The following is a 19,180-nucleotide window of genomic DNA, read 5'->3' as shown; positions in this document are numbered from 1 at the left end:
TAATACCATATAATCCTTCATCTACGCTTATGGACGAGTGAGAAATGGTATTGTAGACTTTTGATACTGATAAAAAAAAAGTCTATCTTAATCAAAGCTTCTCGATTCAATACTGAAAAATAGATGTACTGATCTCTCAGCCTTGCTGAGTCCACCTCCAGAGCCGATACTCGAGTTCAGACTTTCCTTGCCAATCTACACCTTACCATGAGCACGAGTGGCATCCTAGATAAACCTGTGAATCTCATCGGACCGCCATCAGGGGGGAACACATAACAAGCTAGCCATAGGACGAATCCTTGAGACTTGGGTTCTTGAGATGGCTAAAGTCTACATCATGTGCGCTTCCAGTCAGAGGAAACTTGGGTTAGACCATTGTGCGTAAGGACAAGTTGGAACCTTTATATTATGCTAGCTGTGCAGAGACTTAGACAGGTACCCGTCGAAGGAAACTTGGAGAACGAGAGTATAGCAGTTCCTAAAGAGACGGAATCGGAAAACAAAGAAAGATTCTCCTAGAAGGCTGGTTCTAAAGAACACAACCCCCCCACCCCCCCATTGCTTTCGAGATTGGTATGTTAGTGATGAGTGTTTACCTAAAGGGGTGTATGTCCGTGGAGTTACCGATATAAAGGGCGAGATATTGACGGTTGTTGGCTTGCTCATGTCACATTAGGGAAATCGTTTCACACTCCACGGAGGCGGCTAGGTCGGGGCTGGCGAAGTGTAACGAAAGGGATCACGAGTCCGTAGAAACACACATGTGGGCAGATTTACCAACATTCGCGTGAGAAATGGCAGAGGAATCTACACCATCCCGAGATCAGTCTACTCACTTCCTTGTATAAGTCCAAACTGTGAACTAGCTGAACGAGAAGGCCTTGTCGAATGGCAAGGGCTGCTGGAGGTTGGCATGTGGTTTACATCGTTTCCACGAGAGGCTTGTCTCGTAGCTCCAACCACCACTAGTGATGGCGGCGATGCGGGGAAGCTTCAAGCCAAAAGGTCTCGCCTCTGAGATCCTCAGGAGACGCCCAACTCTGGCTGGACAAGGTCTAGACCTTGCAAAGATGTTGAATTGAAGGCACCTCGTTAGTAACAACCACTTCTTGTGTCTACTGTAGCTCTCCCCGTGTGCCTGATGGTGGCAGGCCGCGTCGTCAAGACAAGAACGTGACAGCCCGTCCGAATGTCTCCTCCCAGGAGCACCCATACTGAAAGTCGCTGCTGATGGAGCACATGGCTGTCAAAGTGTGGTCACGAATAGTAAGATGTGGAAAGCACCTGAGGTGTGCAGCCACGCACAAGACAGAGGTCTCGAAGGGGGGTTACCGGAATAAGCGGCCACAAGACTACGAGTAGCGAGGTATCGGGCGGAAGCGCATTTGGCGGGTTTGAGTTTAGAGGATGAAGGGCCGTGCGGAAGTACAGGACGCCGTTGAGATCCGGAGCCGTGTTTTGGGGTCTTGGCGCTGATGTTGGTGTTGGAGTCCGCGCAGTCAGTTACCTAGAGGGTTGCCGGAACTTGGCCAACGGATCAATATCGAAACTTGCATAGAAGCCTGTGCAGCCCGCCAGTGCTCGTGCCACCATCTCGTGCGCGGCGGCAATACTATGCGTGTTCTTGGCCCGATGCTGTCGAGCTGTGCGAGATGGGTTTTAAGCAGACGTTTGTGACGTTGAACCTTGGACAAGCGATGATTACCGACTGCTGGGCAAATGTCCCTTACATGTCTGGACTTCACCCATGCCTTTTGATGGTTCTACCCCGCAAACCATGGAGAAGTCAGCCATGTCTTGAGATGGCTCCGACTCAGTTCCTCGCTGAACCTCCAAGAACCCACAACGACCATCCCCGTTCCCACTCACACCCACGCCAGAGCCCAGTCGACGATGCTGGCGTTGTATGACGCATGGTTGGAGAAGAAACAAGCGAATCAGAAGAGAGCGATAAGGCAACATCTGAGACCCTCGTGAGGGTGTGGGATGGCGTCGCTAGATTCGTGATGGTGCAGATGATGACTCTTGCTCGCGACTGGGCCATGCGCTAACTTCTAAGTCTGATCGGTTTTTGAGCACGCACAATGTGTGCAAGCGGCTGGCTGGGCCGGTGTTTGAATATGGTCTTTTGTAATTCCATACACGGTTTGGACGGTACGGATACACCTGGCTCGTCTCATGTCACTACACATGGCTGCATTTGACGATTGGTCCGTCATGTATGCGACAAATGACGGGCAAGATGATGGGCTGCCTGCTTTGTGAGCATCAACTAGGTGGTCGTTACTGGCCCGATGTGTCGCATCCAGGCATCTATAACTGATGCAAAAGACCGAATCGGTGGCTGGATGTTTGCGGTATTGATAGGGATGGAAGTGATGGGCGGCCAAGATGGCGGGGTAAGGCGGACGAGACGAGTGAGACAACGCCCACTGAGACAGTCCTGAATATCATCTGGAGGTAGGCAGCCCTTCCAAGAATACCACCATAGCCCGCGTGGCTTCCGGGCTTTATGGAAAGTTGCCCTTGCTAGCGAAGCACACCTCGGTGCACAACGTGACAATCTACACATAATCCAGGACTGATGGTTCGTATCAAGCAAGATTCCTGGTTTGTTGCCCACGTGTTAGGTTTTGTGGCCGAGGCGAGCAACAGGTCAGGCTGGTTCGGAGTTCAATGGACGCCAATGTTGAAGCGTTTTGCACGAGATATGGCTTGATGGTTGGATGGGCGAGCTCACAATCATCGGAGATGCGGGCATCTCGTCCGTCGTTCCTTTGACCAAGCCTCCAGTTTACTCTCGTTGTCTAGGTGAAGATGGCGATGACACGTCCGACGGTGCTGAAAGCGGGAGAGGCGCCCAGAGGATCGACGTAGGCCGTCGCACGGGTGGGATCCCGTATCGGTTCCCGAGGACTATCGACAAGCTCCGGCCAGGTGCTATTGGATCAAGCAGACGAATGAGCGACATGGGGCCTGGGCAATTGGGCGACCATCAGAGCGGATGGGACGGAAAGCGAGTTGGGTATGGCGCTAAGGCTAGCCTGGTGGCAGATGGTCGAAGTTGCTCTCCGTTCGCCTGCCTGTCTTGTCGATGAGAGCGAATGGCATAGGTCGACAGGGATTGGAGAAATGGAGAGGAGCAAAAGGCAATGGTCGGGGATGTCTGCAAGCTGGTGGAGGAGCGAGAAAGCAACGCGCCGTCGCACGGCTCAGCAGTAACCTGGGGTCGGAGAAGGCCGATAAGAAAGCCAAGGAGGTTGCTGAGACTGGGGAGATGCAAACTCCGACAACGGGGCCGGTGATATGGGCATTGGCTCTCGGGCTGAGCTCCGTCCGAATTTCCAGGCACGATATTAGTGTTCACGATAGAACGGAAGTTCCGATGCGTCTTGCTTCCCCAGCGTTCTTCGGAGGCAAGGGCCGAAGTCTGAAAATGGTCACAAGAATTAGCAACCTCTACACACGATCGGTGCTTGATATCTAGGCTATTGTCAGCTCAGGGCAGCGACAAGGCCTGGCTGGTGGTTGCTAGGTGCTAGGCACACTACTGTATAAGTTGTTCACACTGGTACAGAGTGTAGTCGGCCGGGACCTGCGGTGGTGTCCAAGTCCAGATAGAGGGGCGTCACGGAGGGCTTTCGGAAAGATGTGCAATTGGGCCTGGGGTGGTCGGACGGGATGGGGGATTATCATTGATGGGACGAAAGTGTCGATGAGGGGAGGGATGGTGGCTTGTGGTGTTTGGTGGGCGCTGATAAGAAGGAGAAGCACGAGGGCACAAGACATGTTGAAGTGAAGTGCGAAGTACCTAGGTACCTGCCGTGCATGCTTAAGGTATCCAACGATTGGACTCGCATAAAAGAGTTGGGGCGCATAAAATGGCAGGGGCAGCTTGTGTACGTTGCATAACAAGGCTGGACCTTCCAGCTCAGCTGAACTGCCAGACTGCGCCTTCCAACCAGTGGCCAGCTTTTGGAGGCCTTTCGGAGGCAATGCGGGCAGGAACAGCGAGCCAGGAAGTGGGAAATAAACGGGTCCGCGAAGTACCGTCGTCACCGCCCAAGCACTGAGCAGTTGGGCTTGACTGCCCTGAGGTGTGGTTATGCGTCTTACATAAGGTGGTTGATTTCTGATTGATCACCAAAGCAATCCCATCGCTCTCATTGGCTCGTCTCCCGAGAGCGAGTGGCGGTCCGCCATTTCCACAACCGTCGACGGGGGCCACCTATGATCGGGTCAGCCGGGCACTCTCACGGTGAGACCTTGCTGAAGAGTCGTGGGATTGTCTTGATTGTCTTGGACCATGCCCGCTAGACTCATCAAAAGAGTCCACTATTATGACGGGCTGGTTTCCATCTGCCACTGTTCCAGTGCTCCAGAGCCACTGATGGGCGCAAAGGGGTTCAATCCAAGCCTGTGGATCGTGTCATTTAGCGCATGGAGGGAGGAGGGCGTCGAGGGCTCCGTGCTTGTCGGTGGCCTTCGGTCATGTCCTCTAATCGTTACAGCGAGATGGATCTCGGGCATTACCCGGAGTGCACAATTGTAATTCGAGACTCGAGAGTAATAAGAAGGTATGCCTAGATGGAGTTTCCAGCTTGATGTTGGAGAAATCCAAAGCACTTTGGACTGGGGTTGCAGTCAGAACGTGGGATTCTGGCGCGTGACTTGAATACGGAGTCCATGCGGATACAGGTAGGAGTGAGACTCTGACGGAGAGACACAGAAACGGCAGACAAAGTGACCCCCCCCCCCCCCCCCCCCCGTAGTCTCCATTCCCCGTGTTCCCCCTTGTGGCCCTTGGCCGTCTTGGACCCCCAAAATCTCATGTCACCCCAAACTCTAAGCCCAAAACATGCGGGTGAAAGGTGACGCTGTTGCCAGTAGCCGGTGGGAAGGGGGAGGAAAGGGCATGGGGAAAGGGGATTGGAGGCTTTGGAGTTTCTTATCAGTGACTTTTGCTTCGTACACAAACGTGACACAGTGACAATGAAATTGGAAAGTGAACCCTCCCTGAGCTGTTCCCTTCCTTACGGTCACCACTGTGTCGTGTACGAAGTAGGTGTGTAGGTACTCAGCCGGCCTGTGCGGCGGTGCGCCCATCCTTCGTTTGGTCGTTCGGTCTTGCTTTCTTTGGTGACCGGGTACGAACAGAAACATCTCCAAATCGGGCAGGCAGGCAGGCAGGCGGAAGGGAGCAAACGAGGCAGGCGCACCTCCTTCCTTCTTTCTCCAGGTTGGGCCGATATTGCAAGTACCTCCATCCGTTACCTGGCTTCCTGCCTCCCACCCCAAGTTGCCATGTCACCATGTACTTTCTGCCTTCTCCAGATACCCTCAGGCAGGCGGGACGGGGCTTCAGAGGCAGGCAGAAGAAGCGACGGAAAGAGAAAAGGGGACAAGAAGGAAAGAGCATGTCTACCGGTACCAAAGTGTCCTTCCTCAGCTGAGACCGTGGTGTGAGGTTGTCCTTTCCCATATGTGCCTCGCTCTGCCTTGTTTTGCCTCCCTCTTGCGGCTTGCCCCCCGTGCCTCTAGTCATTCAGCCATTTTTACGATTGACCTCCTTCTCTGCCGGGACTGGGTGACTGAACTGAGGTGGACTGTGACTGCCCCGTGCTGAGTTGTTCAGCCCGGGCGGGCACCACACCACGCTCTATTCGTACCTATTCGTACACGACTGTCGACACACCACGACACACCCTCGACACCTTGCAAGTCGATTCCTTATCTCTGGCCTCCCATCTTGGCCCCCCGTATCAGGGTTATCAGTGTCAGAGCATCAGTGCTTGCCCCAGTCCACGGCCCATCTGCTGCTCGCTCGCTGCCTTCCCAACTCCCGTGTGCTTCGATTACCTCGATGAAGTGACATATCTGTATCATCCGTAATCAGTCAGGCAGGGCAACTTCGATCCAAGTCTGATTACCTCTCTGTGCTTGGCCACCTAAAAACACAGAACCGCCCATTTTGTGCTTGCCTCAAGATCTGCCTCTTGTTAGAAGCCATTCTCAACCTCTCAACTGCGACTGTGCCGCCAACTGCGCGAGTCGCTCTCTCGCTTCCTCACTTCGCCACTCTTCAACTCAAGGCCTGTCGTCATCTCTGCTCCTCGACCAAGGCACTGCGCAACGGACACGGGTACCGACCCAGTCCCCTTTCGATCACAGGCGCCAACATCTACCCCGATAACCCCGGATTTCGACCATCACAGAACTCCGGGTCCAGCCAACCCTTCCGAGACGAACCTCCGACTAATCGTACCTAATACTAATAGACAACATCGTCATCTCGAGTCTCGAATTCCTCCTCGTGACGGTTGACCATATCGTATCCTTCCATCTCCAAGGACGAAAGCATCAATACCCCAAGTCACCGCCAGGCCTTTCCCTGTGGTGCAAATCGATAATAGCATCCTCCACACGGTCGATCATCGTCACCTCTCAACCTCTGACGACGTACCCGACTCGCGCGCACTTGGCTCTCCACACTCTATTCAACCGCGAGACAAGTGACAAACCGCACTTTGCACCTTTTGACAACCCAAATCGGACGTTGTCTGGTACTATCTGCAAGGGCAGCAAGCAACATTCTCCCAGCCCGCCTCCTTGCTTCTCGATCCCTCGCCTCGTCTGCAGCTCCAGTCAAAAGCCGGGTCCGAATACCACCAGGAACCACACATCACATCGCATTACACGATACAAGCCTTTCGGCCCCGTGCTCCGCTGCGTCACGTCCCAGCAATCATTGCCCTTGAAAGTTCCGTCGCGATTCCTGTTGGAGAAGGACTATACAAAGCCTCAACGCTGATTAGCTGCGAGACGGTTAACTTTACGTTACCAAAACATCGACAACCCCTGCCCCCGGCACACGACACACTCAAGCAGCGACCGAAAGAGGATACAGTACACGCGCTGGAGAAAAGGCAGAAAGCCAAAGGCCAGACGAGCACGTCCGTTCGACGCCAAAATTCTGGCCGAACTGGTCCCCTAATCGTGGAGGTAACCCTACTTCGTCTACAGCACAGTATCCTCGCCCTCGCTGCAGCAACACTGTGTGGTGGCCTGTACGAAATAGTGTACATCAAGTCCAGTGAATCCACTGGTTTGGTCTGAGGTGTCTGAACCATCAACTCGCCGTGCCCACGCAACTCCACTGGTCGACCCAGCCCATCTCCTTAGCTTGGCCCGCCGGGGTTTATGCTGAGCAGTCAAGACTGAGAGCCCGCATCAGCCCGCTTGCTTTTGCTCTTGACCTGCCCTGCCAGGCCCAGTCCCGGTTACAGCACCACACCCTGAGTTACACCCTCCTCCCCTGCCCAACGCGCTGCGGCCCCGAGCTGGTTGTGGTTGTGGTACGGATACTGGTTGTGCTCGTGCGTACTCGTGCCTGGTCTGGTCCCCCCTTCCACACCCCTTCCCTGTCAACCTGTCTTGCCTGTCGGGACCGGCTTGCCCCGCCGAGCCACTGGCGCACCAGGGCATGTCCAGACGCCGCCATGATGTCCCCAAGGAGTTTCCTTTACTACAATAGGCAGCCCTCGGCCTCGACCAACCCTCCACCATCCTCTCCCTCCCCTTCAAGTCTCACGCGCAAACCGACCAACAACAGCTACGCCGTCAGCCCGAGATCAACTACTACTGCTGCTGCTGTTACAAAGACGACATCAACCACTCCCGTCAACATCCCCAGAACGGCTCTGCCTTCTGCCCTACTGGATCGGAAAAAGGATGCTCAGAACGTGTCCTTCACCCTCACGCCTATCCCTACTTCTCCCACTACCACCTCAGCTACCATGGCCAAAAGGAAGGATGCTCGCCGCGAAACTTCTAAGTTGGCGCCCTCGAGCCCTCCCCGGACAACAACCAGCGTAAATACTAGGCCGACCACTCCGACTACGCCTGTTCAGATTCCTTCAAAATCAAAGGCAACCCCGTTTTACACCTCCAACCGCCATGCGCATCGGAAGCCCTCCCGTCCGAGGGACGTTCACTCGCCGGATGCCGTCCCGCCTGCTATGCTGGCCCTATTGGCGGTCACTGACATTCCTCGGCCTCGACGCAGTTTGAGGCAAAGGCTATCCAGAGACCAGGCCATGACTTTGGAAGCCGTTATCGAGAGACAGCAAGTTTGTGAAAAAGAACTTAGTCTCACTTTTGGCAAGAGTCCCCTGGACCTACTGTTGTCGCCACCCGACGACTTGACAGACGACGATATGTCAGTTAGCGATAGCGGTCTTGGTTCCGTATTATCCACCAGAACTGTCTCTGTGGAATCAGTTCCCTCACTGGGCGATTCCTTTTCCACCGATACACTATCTTCGGTTGAGTCACCGTATGGATCCAGCCCGCGAAGGAAGCGCTCACGCCAACCCAGGCGTTCGCTGGAGCCCATATCGTCTCCTCCCGGTCAGCCCGAGGACCACCCGTTGTCCCGCGACCGGGTCAGCGTTGATGAGATTGACTTTAGAGTATTCGACGAGTCTCAGGATGAGGAGAACACCAAGTCAGAGTTCTCCTTTTCTGACTACACCTTCCCGCTGCGCCCTCTCAAGTCAGCGTTCAAGTCCAATTTGACTGCATCGCTTCGCGCCCTGCGCTCGGCTGCACGATCCATCTCAGCCATCAACTTTTCGTCTATCCCGCCCGACGACTTCCTCACGAGATCCATTCTCACCATCGACCCCAAGGTCCCTTATACGGATGAGCGACGACCCCCGGTGCTTGAGGAGGAGCCGTCGGCTGCGTTGCGTCGGTACCTGAACCCCACGACAAACGCTCGAATTGAGCCCCACCCTGTAGCGGCCACTACGCCGACGGGCACGCGAAGCTTTACTGCGTCTATCCAGATGCAAACATACAAGGTTCAGAAAAGCCGGAGTGCACCACCCACGTCAACTCGGAGCCCCTCCCCGGCGACATCGGCGGTCACGACTCAGTCAACACCTTATCAGCCCCCAGCACAATCTCCGACCCAGACCGCATTCACGTATCCTCCCGGAGGCATGCGTCAGCGAGAGATGCGGGAGAACTCGGACTTCATTCGTATCGCGGTCATGGAGATGGCGATGCGCAAACAGGGCAAGCTCGATGACCAACGACCAGGCCGCGCTCGCTGGGCGTTGCCGCCGCGAAAGGCCAGCCTACGTCCTTACGATGTCGGCACCGACGGCGTCCCGGCACGATGGATTCCAGTGTCGCATTGAAGAAAGTGTCATGCGAGCTTGATGATTCAGTCAACTATCTACCCCATATCGCATCAACCCGACACAGTTCACTCTGAAGACAAGAGAGATGTAACACTGCGCACCGATGCCGCAGCGTGGACAGACCCCACGGCTTGAGCACGTCACAATCCTACGAGGATTGAAGTTCCATCCATCCATGGCCGACGGCAAGCTTGTTTTTTTCTTGCGATGGGTGTGGCTTGTTCCATGGCACGGGCATCCGCCCTCCTACAAGGTGCAGCACCACGACGGTGCTGTCCGCGGAGAAGGGCAGAAAGCGAGAAGTGGGAGGGTCGGGGTTCTGCGACATGTTGTGGGCTTGCCCTGATTGCACCGTCACTACCGGGTGGAATCGTCATTCAGCAGGGCCCCCCGAGGCGCTAATTTACGGGGAAGCGTTGGGGCCCGCATTCCTAAGCAACAAGGGGCCAGACGTTAAGTGCCTGCCTTATCCGATATCGCGGAATGGTCAGCATCATCGCGCGTCTGGCACTGTGGTTTCCCTGTCGGTCTATGGTCAGAGTACCGAGACGAGGGCTCCATTTTCTGCCCGAATCGTCGAACAGGCCGTCTGGGGCACCCAAGACGAAAGAGACGCTGTTACGCTGGAACTGGCACGACTGGCTAGCGCCCCCCAAGGATTTTTCTTCTCTTTCCTTCTTGCGCTTCTAGAAGGAGTCGATCTGCGGGCCTTTTCTACATGCTCTTACCTTACCGTTTGGTAATAGCCAGAGGCACTTTTGCATTTCGCCTACCGCTTGCCGCCTACGGGCGAGGAACTTTTTAACGGCCGACGGCCGACGGCACGCTTTTTTCGAAATGAGCACGCACACCCTTTTGCGGGTCAACACTACCTGCTGTTTTTGTCGACTTTTCTAGAAGCGAGTATCACCGACAGAGGGAGCGGACCGCGAGGCCCGAGAGGGATCTTGGAGCAATCTGAGTGAGTCACCCGAGGCGTACCAAAGAAACAGGGGAAGGACGGAGCAATCCAAGCAAAACGACGGACGCGAGATGCGCTGGCAGGAACTTGCCCTACGAAAAGAACGGAATTGGAAAGGGGTTTCTCGAACGACAGAATTGGTGGACACACGTCCGACACACCCTTCGCGCACAAGCGCACACGGCATACACAGCCAAGCGTCCGTACCTACACGGCGCGGTTCCGAGAGCATGGCCTGATGCCACCGACATGCGACGAGCACCTCCGAGTTTCCTCCTAGCGAGTGAGCCTGGGAGATGCGGGGCCAAGACTGCCCGGCGACGTGGGGTCGCACTTGACCTCCAACACAGCATAACGCACGCTGCAAAGCCTCCGGCACAAAACACACACACACACACACACACATTCACATGGGTGAGCCAGAGGACCAGGCCACCACTCACAGCACCTTTGATTTTTATTTGATTCAACACCATATGCATAGCGACGGACTGGGATCATGAGCATTTGAGGCGCATGCATATTACCATTTTTTTTTCTTCCATCTTTCTTTCCACCCTCTCATTCCATTCTCCCTCCGCGCCTCCGGTTATTTCCTACGACGCTGGACACGACCAGGAACTTGAAGACAGATCATTCTGAGGACTCGAAACCCGTGGGTTCGTCGATATCCACTCGGAGGACAGGCCCACACCTCACACGCGGCACGAACTCGGAGGGCGCAATCTGCGGGGACTCTTCATCGGATCCGGCTCAAGCAAGAGTCCCCCCCACGCCAACAGCCCATCCCCTGGCGAGACATTGACTCGGCCCTCGCATGTGAAATGCAGGCCGAGTTGTGACGCCAAAATGACCAAACGGGGACGCAGCGACATGACTCAGTGACAGCGCACGCACAATACACGGCGGGAAAGGAACAGGGCTGGGAAGGATTTTTTTTTTCTTTCTTTCTTATCTATGCATGCGAAATGCAAGAGGACACTGCGACGACGCAGGAGAGCCGGAGTTTTGGATTAGGAAGGTGCTGCCGCGAGGGATGATTTATTACGGCGCAGCGACAATTCCCAATGTGTTAGGACGGGAACATGGGAATTCAACAATACGGCATCAGAATCCGTATGGGTAGCATAGGCGCCCGCCCTATTGGGGCACTTTTCTTTTTTTCATAGCCGCAGAGCCCAATCTTACATCACATATTGAACGAATATCTTAACAAGCATTTACTGGCAGAGGTTGGAGAGTTGAGTTACCCATATACAGTACTTTATGCAGGGCAAGCCGCAAAGCCCAGGAACACGTTGCGCGAACAAGGGTCACAAAACGCACTGATGCATAGAGGCCTAACCCCAATGTTTACTTGGAGCAATGCCAGCCTGCCAGGTGGGTGCAGGGCAACCGCCAGACACAAACTGCTGACCGCCTTGGCTGGCGCAAATGTACGGATAGAGCGTGCGAAATTGCGACAATGTGACCGGGGTGAGCAGACAGGCGGTCAAGTCGCCCAAATCACGCTCACAGGTGGCAGAAGTATCGAGAAATTGAGGTTGGGCTGCGGATCATCATTCACCGCAGAGAAGGGCAGATGCGGCCGAGCCGAAGACGTGGCTCACGACTGGCATGTCTTGCCTGTCTTCTCTTGCCATGTCGTGCTCGCTTCAAGTTAGCGGACCGACATACTATCGGACTTGTCGGACGACGATGCCCTACGCTAGTTACCTGGTGGTGGGGGCGATTTTGATTCTCACTTTCGTAATTACCTAGGTAGTCTTCATTTTTTTTATTTTTATTTTAGTAGCACCCACGCGGGCCGGAAACATTGACATTTTGACAGTTCCATGTCCGAGAGACAAGCGAAGCACCAGCCGCCAGCCTACGGGATTCGGGAGTGCAAAGGCAGGCCACAGAGTGCAAACATTGAACACGATAAGCCCACTTTGTGCACTTGTGCGCTCGGGGGCCGCCACGCCTCGGCAGTTGGCAGCCATTAATGCCACCACTTGCCCAAGGAGAATGCGGAATGCGGAAATTCCCACTCTCGTCCGATCGGTTACGCGGTTCACGGATAGGGCTCCAGTCTCCCGACTCTAGAGCGTTCTCCAGTCTCCAGAGTATCTGTACTTGTACGGAGTACAGATACTTCACACAGAGTGAGCATGTTCTTTTGTGGCCGCAGCCCAGTGCGGGAAAAGTTCGCCACCTCCTTGCAGATGATGTTACCAAATCGTCGGGATCCGCTCGGGACGTCGCGCGTTACGCGATGGTGTGCCCGTTTGCACATGGCTGTGGCGACGACGGTTGGTATCTGCGCTGCTATGTCTACGGAGTACGCAGTACTGGGGCTTGTCAGTCATTACGGTTTCTGTGCCTTGTGGCCTTCTTTTCTCAAGGGTTTTATGGATATTGTAACGTGTTGAGGGACAATTTTATGGGGTCCCAGAAACTCCCATGTGGTGTTCCAGGGAGAACCAGTCAACCAGAGCAGTTCGAGGTAATTAGGGGTCTTTCTTGCGGGCGCTCCGAAGAGGGGGATGAGGAGTATCCTTGCAAGTTTTCTTACGATGTCTAGGAAAGCAATTTGTTGACAACCAGAAAACACGGTCAACATCGTATGGATAAGGAAAGCCCTAGGGTCAATCCTTGGGGCGTGAGGTTCGGAAGAGCAAGGACTTGACGGTGAACTTTGCACAGGGCTCCGGTGGGTGTAAGTCTACCTTGGGATGCAGGGATCCGCGGGTGATTTCTCATTTCCTTGCGCGCTGCCCGCTTCTTTAGCGGAGCCTTGCTCACACTCTTTTTTTTTTTTTTTTCTCTCTTTCTCATTGTCTCTCTCGTTCCCCTCCTGCCAATTTTTATTGGTACACGGTAGACCAAAATATGGAGCCAACCGACATCGTGGCCTTCTAGAAGGAGGTTGGGATGTTCCTTGGCTGGACTGGGCTTTCTTATCGGTCCCCCTTCGGTTCGAGCTTGCCGACTGCCTTTTTGAGAAGGAGGTGAAGGAGGCTTTTTGGAGCCTTGGAGGCCAAGCTTCGGTCGTTGGAAGGGGATCTGGAAGGCGGTAAGGATGTAGGGTTTTGAACGTCTTTAGACTGAAGGAACTTTTGGATCTCTGCTAGTAACTGCGGGGAACCTTTGAGCATTTCTTTTCGTGTTGTGAGATTTAACTATGAGAAAAAACTGAGTACCTTCCCTAGGCAGACTAGGGGAAGCTTTTTTGACCGTTACGATGAGATGGGAGAAATTAGCACGTGTTGATGCGTTGCGATGTTAGGTACTTTTCGGGCCCGTGGCGGCTATAGACGGGTGAGGGAAGTCGTTGAAATTCTCGCATTAGTGTGTGATTGTGGTTTGGATATGTCCAGTGGATTGAGGCTCAACGTATTTGTGCCTTGTGGACACCTACCTGCATACTACGAATACAGAAGACGGATAACGTAAGAGGATATTCTGCCTTTAGGAATGGGAATTTTACACAATGGTTATACGTTTGTGAGTACGGATACATCGTGACGCTTCACCCACGCTAGGTATGTGCGTAGGGTCAACGGCAATAAGGTTTGCTGGGATGAGTAAGAGGAGGGGGGACAGTGTGATTAGTGAGGACGGTTATGTATGGACGGTTATGGATGAGGGATTGTGAAGAAGGTGGGTTGGTATTCCTGTAGGGGCAGAGACAAAGAGGAGTCCAATCCCTATTGCTGCGGTAAGAGTCAAGAAGGCGATTTTTGAGTTTCGGGGAGCATATTGGGTGACGGGGTTGGCTAGTCAGGGGACCTTGTTTCTTGCCTACCTTATGTATCTACGAGTATGGAGTACTGGATAGCAGATAAGGCACGTAGGGACTTGGTGGTGCTTGGCGTGATCGGTGAGGCGGTGAGCGGCGGATGGGTACGAAACTATGCGAGATGAACGTTTAGATCTTTGGTGTGTTGATGTGTTGGGTGTGGCTGCGGGGAGCGGGACGGGACGAGAGGGTGGCGGCGATGGCGAGGGTGACGGCGTGTACCTTCGACCGGGCGAACGGTTCATGGCTTTCGATGGAGGGTTGAGGTACATGTAGATTCTAGTCTGAGTTGCGTGATGGGTTTGGGGATGTATCAGGAGACTAGTGTTGGTGGTGCGGAGAGTGATAAAGAGTGTACAGAATGAGAGTTTGGTGGCGTGGATTGCGTGAGGTGATGCGAGGATGGTGTTTACATGTTCTTTCTTGATGGCGACATTTTGGGGATGGGTGGTGTACTTGGAGAAGGGAGGGGGAGAAAGCACGTATTTAAGGGAGGGTATTTCCCCGTCTTTGTATCTCTTCAGATTCATCGTTTTGCTCTGGTGGCTTGTCTCATGATGCAAGATATGGAGTTCTGGGAGAATATGTGGTCTCGAGGTTCTGGGGCTGAGGTCATGGTTAGAGGAGTATGGGAGGTGGTTGATATCAATCGTTTTGGGCTACGCATAATCACCCGCATCATCACGACGAAAGGCCCCTTCCCCCGCGAACGATGACGACAAGAGCAAACCGGCTGTACAGGGATGGGAGTGGGGTTGGATGAGCAGCATGGGAGACCGGCGTATGCTGGTGCAAAATATGATGGGGTTGGTTAACGGACCAGAAAGGGGAGAAGTTTGGGATATTGACGAGAGGAGGGAGATGCTGAAAGGAACTGCTGGACGAGTGGACGACTTTTTGCTACGATTGCTTCGTCGACGACGTCACACGCGGGCATTTGAGACGGGGGTTTGAACGAGACCGAAAAATGGCTATGCGGAAGACGGTCTAGGCCCGGGTGATCATATCCTTCACGCGGGGCCGAGAGGATGGGGGTTCTACGTGACGACGTTGAGGAGACATCGTGCGTTCTGGGATCATCGAGTTGTGTGCTACCAGGACGGGCATCGACGTGTGTTGGGCATCAGATGGGTTGATACAACGCTGCCTGCGAACGAGAGGTGGACGAAGTCGATGACGGTATTTTGCTGTCGTTGTTGGGGGGAGGGTGATGATGGAAGAGGAGGGACCTCTACGCGGTGCGATTAGGTTACGAAGGAATAGGTTGTTTGGGTTTAGACGAGGAGTGCCGGCTTTCGGGGCCTGGGCTATCGCTGACTTGTATCGGCTGGCATAAGGAGGCCTCAAAGGGTAGGGGTTACAAGCGTGCGGGAACATTGGACTAGGTGAGTGATACTTTGGGAAGTGTTTCCCTCGGCCTTGGTAGGTTTCCTGAGCGTTGAGGCAGCTTGTATCTTGCTATTTGATGGAGTGACACCTGTTGTTGATATACGACGACAATCCCCGTCGCATCCCGAGATGTCATAGAGCACTGCACTCGAGTCTGTTCGGTATGACTAGCTCGCCGTCGAGAGACAACGACTGTTCTACGTCGTGGTTAAGTTGGCGAGATGGTGATGTTATGTGAGCTGCGACCGGAAGACGGCATTAGATGACTAGGCGTCTCTAGTATGCTATTCACCTTTTCTGAGAGGACGGCAGATGAGGCAGATGAGGGGAGGATGTGAGAGCTCATCTTTGTGTCGAGGGAGTGGTTTTGGTCGTCAAAGCTTTGCCTAGCACTGCTGTATGGATCTCAATCTTCTTGGCATTATGAGAAAAGGCCCCCAAGGGATCTTTCTGATGTCCCCGATGCTTCTCAGTGAACGGCATTTTCAGACATGTCAGAATCCACTTCTGCTAATACTTCGGTTCGGCAGCCACGTCTTGTAGGCCTTATGTTTCCATCATTCAGGTAGATTGGCTCTGGTGACGCAAATATCGCAGCGAGTGGACTGCCATGGTCATTCTTCGACACGTAAAGTCAAAGCCAGGTCCACAGGCGTATGGGCGATGGAAGGGAGGGATTTGCGAGAAGTTGATTGGCGGGTGGCCGGAACATGACAGAATATGAATGTACTCGCGTTCGCGGCGTAATTCATTCACTACTTATGTAACCAGAGGGCCTCCGTCATTGTGGAAGCTCAGAATGACCAGAACTTCTGACCTTGACAACGACGACGGGAAATGAGGGCCGTCTAGTCCTACCTAGGAATCCAATGCTGTTAGCTCGGCCAACACTCGATAGACTAAAGGGTGAAGGAGTTTGCGGTCTCGAGCCTCTCGGGGACAACCCTCCTCTCCGGAACCGTAGGCGAGGAGACATCATGGAGCCTGCGATTATGAGCCCGGAACGTCTGCTGACACCGCTTTGCCTAGCTAATCGCCCCCGAAGTGCATTAATCTCGGTTGCGCTTCCAAGAAATAATCCCTTTGACACAACAGCCCATCGTTGCTCGTCGTTGCTCATTCGGTGTTTTCGGAAACGTCCCATTGAATCCAGAGAGCCGCCGATGCCTGAGAGGTTTTTCTTGCTGGGTGTGGCGAGATCAACTCCTCGAGCGATTTCTTTGGGGACTGCCGAGCTGGAAACCTCCCGCGGCGTAGCTTGTCTCTGACCATTTCGCCTTCGAGGCGGTCAAATTTAGCCATGAATCTACGAGCAAGTTTCTGTTTCTCGCAGAGTAGCTGCGGGCCTGATCAAGAGACGTTGGCAATGTGATGGCGAAGGACATGCTTCTACAGGAGAAATGGCACTGCATCGATGGTCTCGACCGGGTTTGTACGTTGATGTTTACCAGACTAGATCTTCTCAAGAGAATGGGTGATAATGAGGGTCAACCAAATGCCACGAATATAGTTTTATGGAGGGAATTGGATTGGGTGTATCCCTCTCCGCGAGAGGCCTATAGGTAGAGCGTGATAGGTAGTAGCGAGCGAGAAGTGGAAGAACTTCTTGAAGCTGAGGCTCTAGTGAGGTGATATCAGCAATACTTTACGCGATGACTGATGAGTAAAGTTATCGTCTCGATCTGCTCAGCACACCCTAGTTCGTCCAGTTAGGAAAGACAATAAGCTCGTTCGTGAGCGCGATCAAGGATGGTTATCGTGTACGGACAAGACAGCTATTGGCTAACTTCCATTTGCCTCGAACATTTGAGCATCGCTGACTTCGAGTATCGTATGCGAACTATCAGGATACTAGTCAAAGGGATACTAGCTGAATCACAGGAGAAGTGAAACGAAGTGGAAGCGCATCTTTCAAGATACTACCCTCTCAGAGTTGTGGTGCGTTACGGGCTGGCATCGACGGACTTCAGCAGAGAAGGCCCGTTGAGATCTTTGGAAAATATCAACGTTTAATGTGGGCTCAAGGCTGATAATTCTGAGCAAGCCGGGGAATCACTCTGGCGTTTGGGTAGCCCTCTAGTGTAGCGTGAGAAGCCAGTTCACCGAATGAACACATCAGGTCGTTAGTGCTGTCACTCGGTCTCCGATGTCCGTCTTGAATGAGAAGTGAATTTGAAGTCACCTTGAGCTCTCCCTTGAAACATGCCATCCGAACGTCATCACAGGTGTATCTTCACATGAAAAACGGCCCACGAATCAGGATTGTGGTGCAGCTGAAGCCATACTGTCTTGATATGACAAACAGCCATGGAAAAGTTAGATGGCTTGACAGGCGTCGTGCAAAAACACCGGAAAAACTTCGATACAGTCAATAATCATGCCACAGCAAGTAGGTATGGCTCAAAATCATGTCGTCATTTCGGGGCCAACGCCCACCCTATCCTCTGAACGCCATCTATCATGCCCGGAGCCTCGTGAAAACCCATATCGAGGCTAAGCAACAAAGCGAAAATTCCACCCATTTCACAACGCGTTCGCGCTCACGTCATTGAAAATCTTTTTCTTGACCTCCATCGCAACGAGGCCAGTCCGCTCCTGCATCGCCACGGTGTTGCTGTCCTTGACAAGCTTCTCGAGCAGTCCATCGACCTTTTTGCTAGCGGCGCCGACACCACCCGCACCCGGAGCACTACGTCCTTGGCGAGCGACTTGCGTCGTAGTCTCCTTGATCTTGGATGCGAGATCGAGCATCTGCTTGTTTCCGTAGTCGCGATTCGTGATGAGCGGGCTCTGGCTCAGCGTCTGCACCCAGTACTTGTGCCACAGCAGCTCCAACATCTGGGATTCGAGCGTGCTCTTGAAGTGGGACACCTCGAGGCTGTAGTACTTATTCGCGTGGGCGCCAAACTCTGCTGCCTTGGCCAGCGGGACTTCCTGCCAACCGTCGCTGGTTACGCCACTGCCACTGGCCCCGCCCTCCTTTTCCTTAATGTAGTTTTCGGGGTACGTCCGGAAGGCACCAATCTCTACCTTGCCTGCGTTGATGGTGCGGTCGGGATCGATGACGACGGCGAGGAAAGGTTCCTGGAACTGCTGCTGCAGCGCCTGGGTGCCGACGTCGATGCCGGACAGCCAGCAGCCGTAGCCCGGGTGGGAGTGGTACCATCCGACGACGTTCTCCATCCTGCCCTGCTCACGACAGAGGCTGAGGTATTCGACCATGTACTCTTCGGCATCGCCCTGGGCGTTGACGCGCGTCTCTGTTCCCTCGACGGGTAACCGGAAGGCATCTGTGACGATGAAAGTGTCGCCGTTGACATAGCCCTGCATGAGACCCATCACCTCGAGGTTGCCGCCGGAACGGGCGTGCATTACCATCTTGATGAGAGCCACGGCGCTTATGCGGACATTTTTGAAATGGTTCGGGTTCGCAGCCCAGGGTCGGGCGTTCATCTGTTCCTTCTGGGCATCGAGGTCGAGGTTGTAGAGGGCGTCGCGTTTGGTGTCGACCAACTTTACGTTGTTGTCGAGCTCTATGACAGATGGTCAGCTGGGATTGGCGCGACAATGGCAATAGTGCAAGGGGTTCAGAACATACCCCACGACTTGAGAGCTGTCTCCATCTTGACTGCTCGTCTTTGCGTGAGCAGCTTTGATTGCAGGAGATGTCGTTGGCAAGTGATGGCGGAGGTTCACGGTAAGGTTGGAGACATGAATTGGTGACAGCCTACAGGCACTTACCCCACCATCCAGGTGCCTCAGCGGTATCTAATCGATAAGATAAAGCTATCACATCAACCTTAGGTAAGCACGTAAGGTAGGCACGTAGGTAACCGA

The 19,180-nt window shown here is 53.8% G+C and overlaps 5 protein-coding genes across 5 annotated transcripts; 2 read left to right on the top strand and 3 right to left on the bottom strand.

Moving 5' to 3' along the window:
- Positions 1 to 2,190: 2,190 nt before the first annotated feature.
- On the top strand, positions 2,191 to 3,487 carry BDP55DRAFT_636352 (uncharacterized protein; the record flags this gene model as incomplete). The annotated part of the gene is made up of 5 exons (XM_060572873.1): positions 2,191 to 2,261; positions 2,332 to 2,399; positions 2,580 to 2,655; positions 2,696 to 3,025; positions 3,055 to 3,487. The coding sequence occupies 5 exons, from the start codon at positions 2,191 to 2,193 to the stop codon at positions 3,485 to 3,487; spliced, it is 978 nt and encodes a 325-aa protein (XP_060424798.1).
- Positions 3,488 to 7,499: 4,012 nt separating this feature from the next.
- On the top strand, positions 7,500 to 9,206 carry BDP55DRAFT_561827 (uncharacterized protein; the record flags this gene model as incomplete). The annotated part of the gene is made up of 1 exon (XM_060570103.1): positions 7,500 to 9,206. One exon carries the CDS (start codon positions 7,500 to 7,502, stop codon positions 9,204 to 9,206), a length of 1,707 nt encoding a protein of 568 aa, XP_060424797.1.
- An 821-nt stretch (positions 9,207 to 10,027) lies between these two features.
- BDP55DRAFT_323835 (uncharacterized protein) lies at positions 10,028 to 10,721 on the bottom strand. Its single transcript, XM_060566791.1, has one exon. It carries the CDS (start codon positions 10,574 to 10,576, stop codon positions 10,103 to 10,105), a length of 474 nt encoding a protein of 157 aa, XP_060424796.1. The 5' UTR covers positions 10,577 to 10,721; the 3' UTR covers positions 10,028 to 10,102.
- BDP55DRAFT_677582 (uncharacterized protein) lies at positions 10,614 to 11,063 on the bottom strand (the record flags this gene model as incomplete). Its single annotated transcript, XM_060575918.1, has 3 exons — positions 10,971 to 11,063; positions 10,817 to 10,905; positions 10,614 to 10,708 (listed from the first exon to the last, which is right to left on the bottom strand). Coding segments are annotated over exons 1-3 (259 nt in total), but the record flags the coding sequence as incomplete, so codon positions are not given.
- Positions 11,064 to 17,495: 6,432 nt separating this feature from the next.
- BDP55DRAFT_677577 (Mov34/MPN/PAD-1 family protein) lies at positions 17,496 to 19,089 on the bottom strand. Its single transcript, XM_060575917.1, has 2 exons — positions 18,942 to 19,089; positions 17,496 to 18,876 (listed from the first exon to the last, which is right to left on the bottom strand). Exons 1-2 carry the CDS (start codon positions 18,964 to 18,966, stop codon positions 17,867 to 17,869), a joined length of 1,035 nt encoding a protein of 344 aa, XP_060424794.1. The 5' UTR covers positions 18,967 to 19,089; the 3' UTR covers positions 17,496 to 17,866.
- Positions 19,090 to 19,180: the final 91 nt, after the last annotated feature.

The sequence above is a fragment of the Colletotrichum godetiae genome, assembly GCF_030913485.1.
Source record: "Colletotrichum godetiae strain CBS 193.32 chromosome Unknown BDP55scaffold_53, whole genome shotgun sequence".
Lineage (NCBI taxonomy): Eukaryota > Fungi > Ascomycota > Sordariomycetes > Glomerellales > Glomerellaceae > Colletotrichum > Colletotrichum godetiae.
The sequence above is the reverse complement of the archived record's forward strand: the minus strand, read 5'-3'. Positions and strand labels throughout refer to the sequence as shown.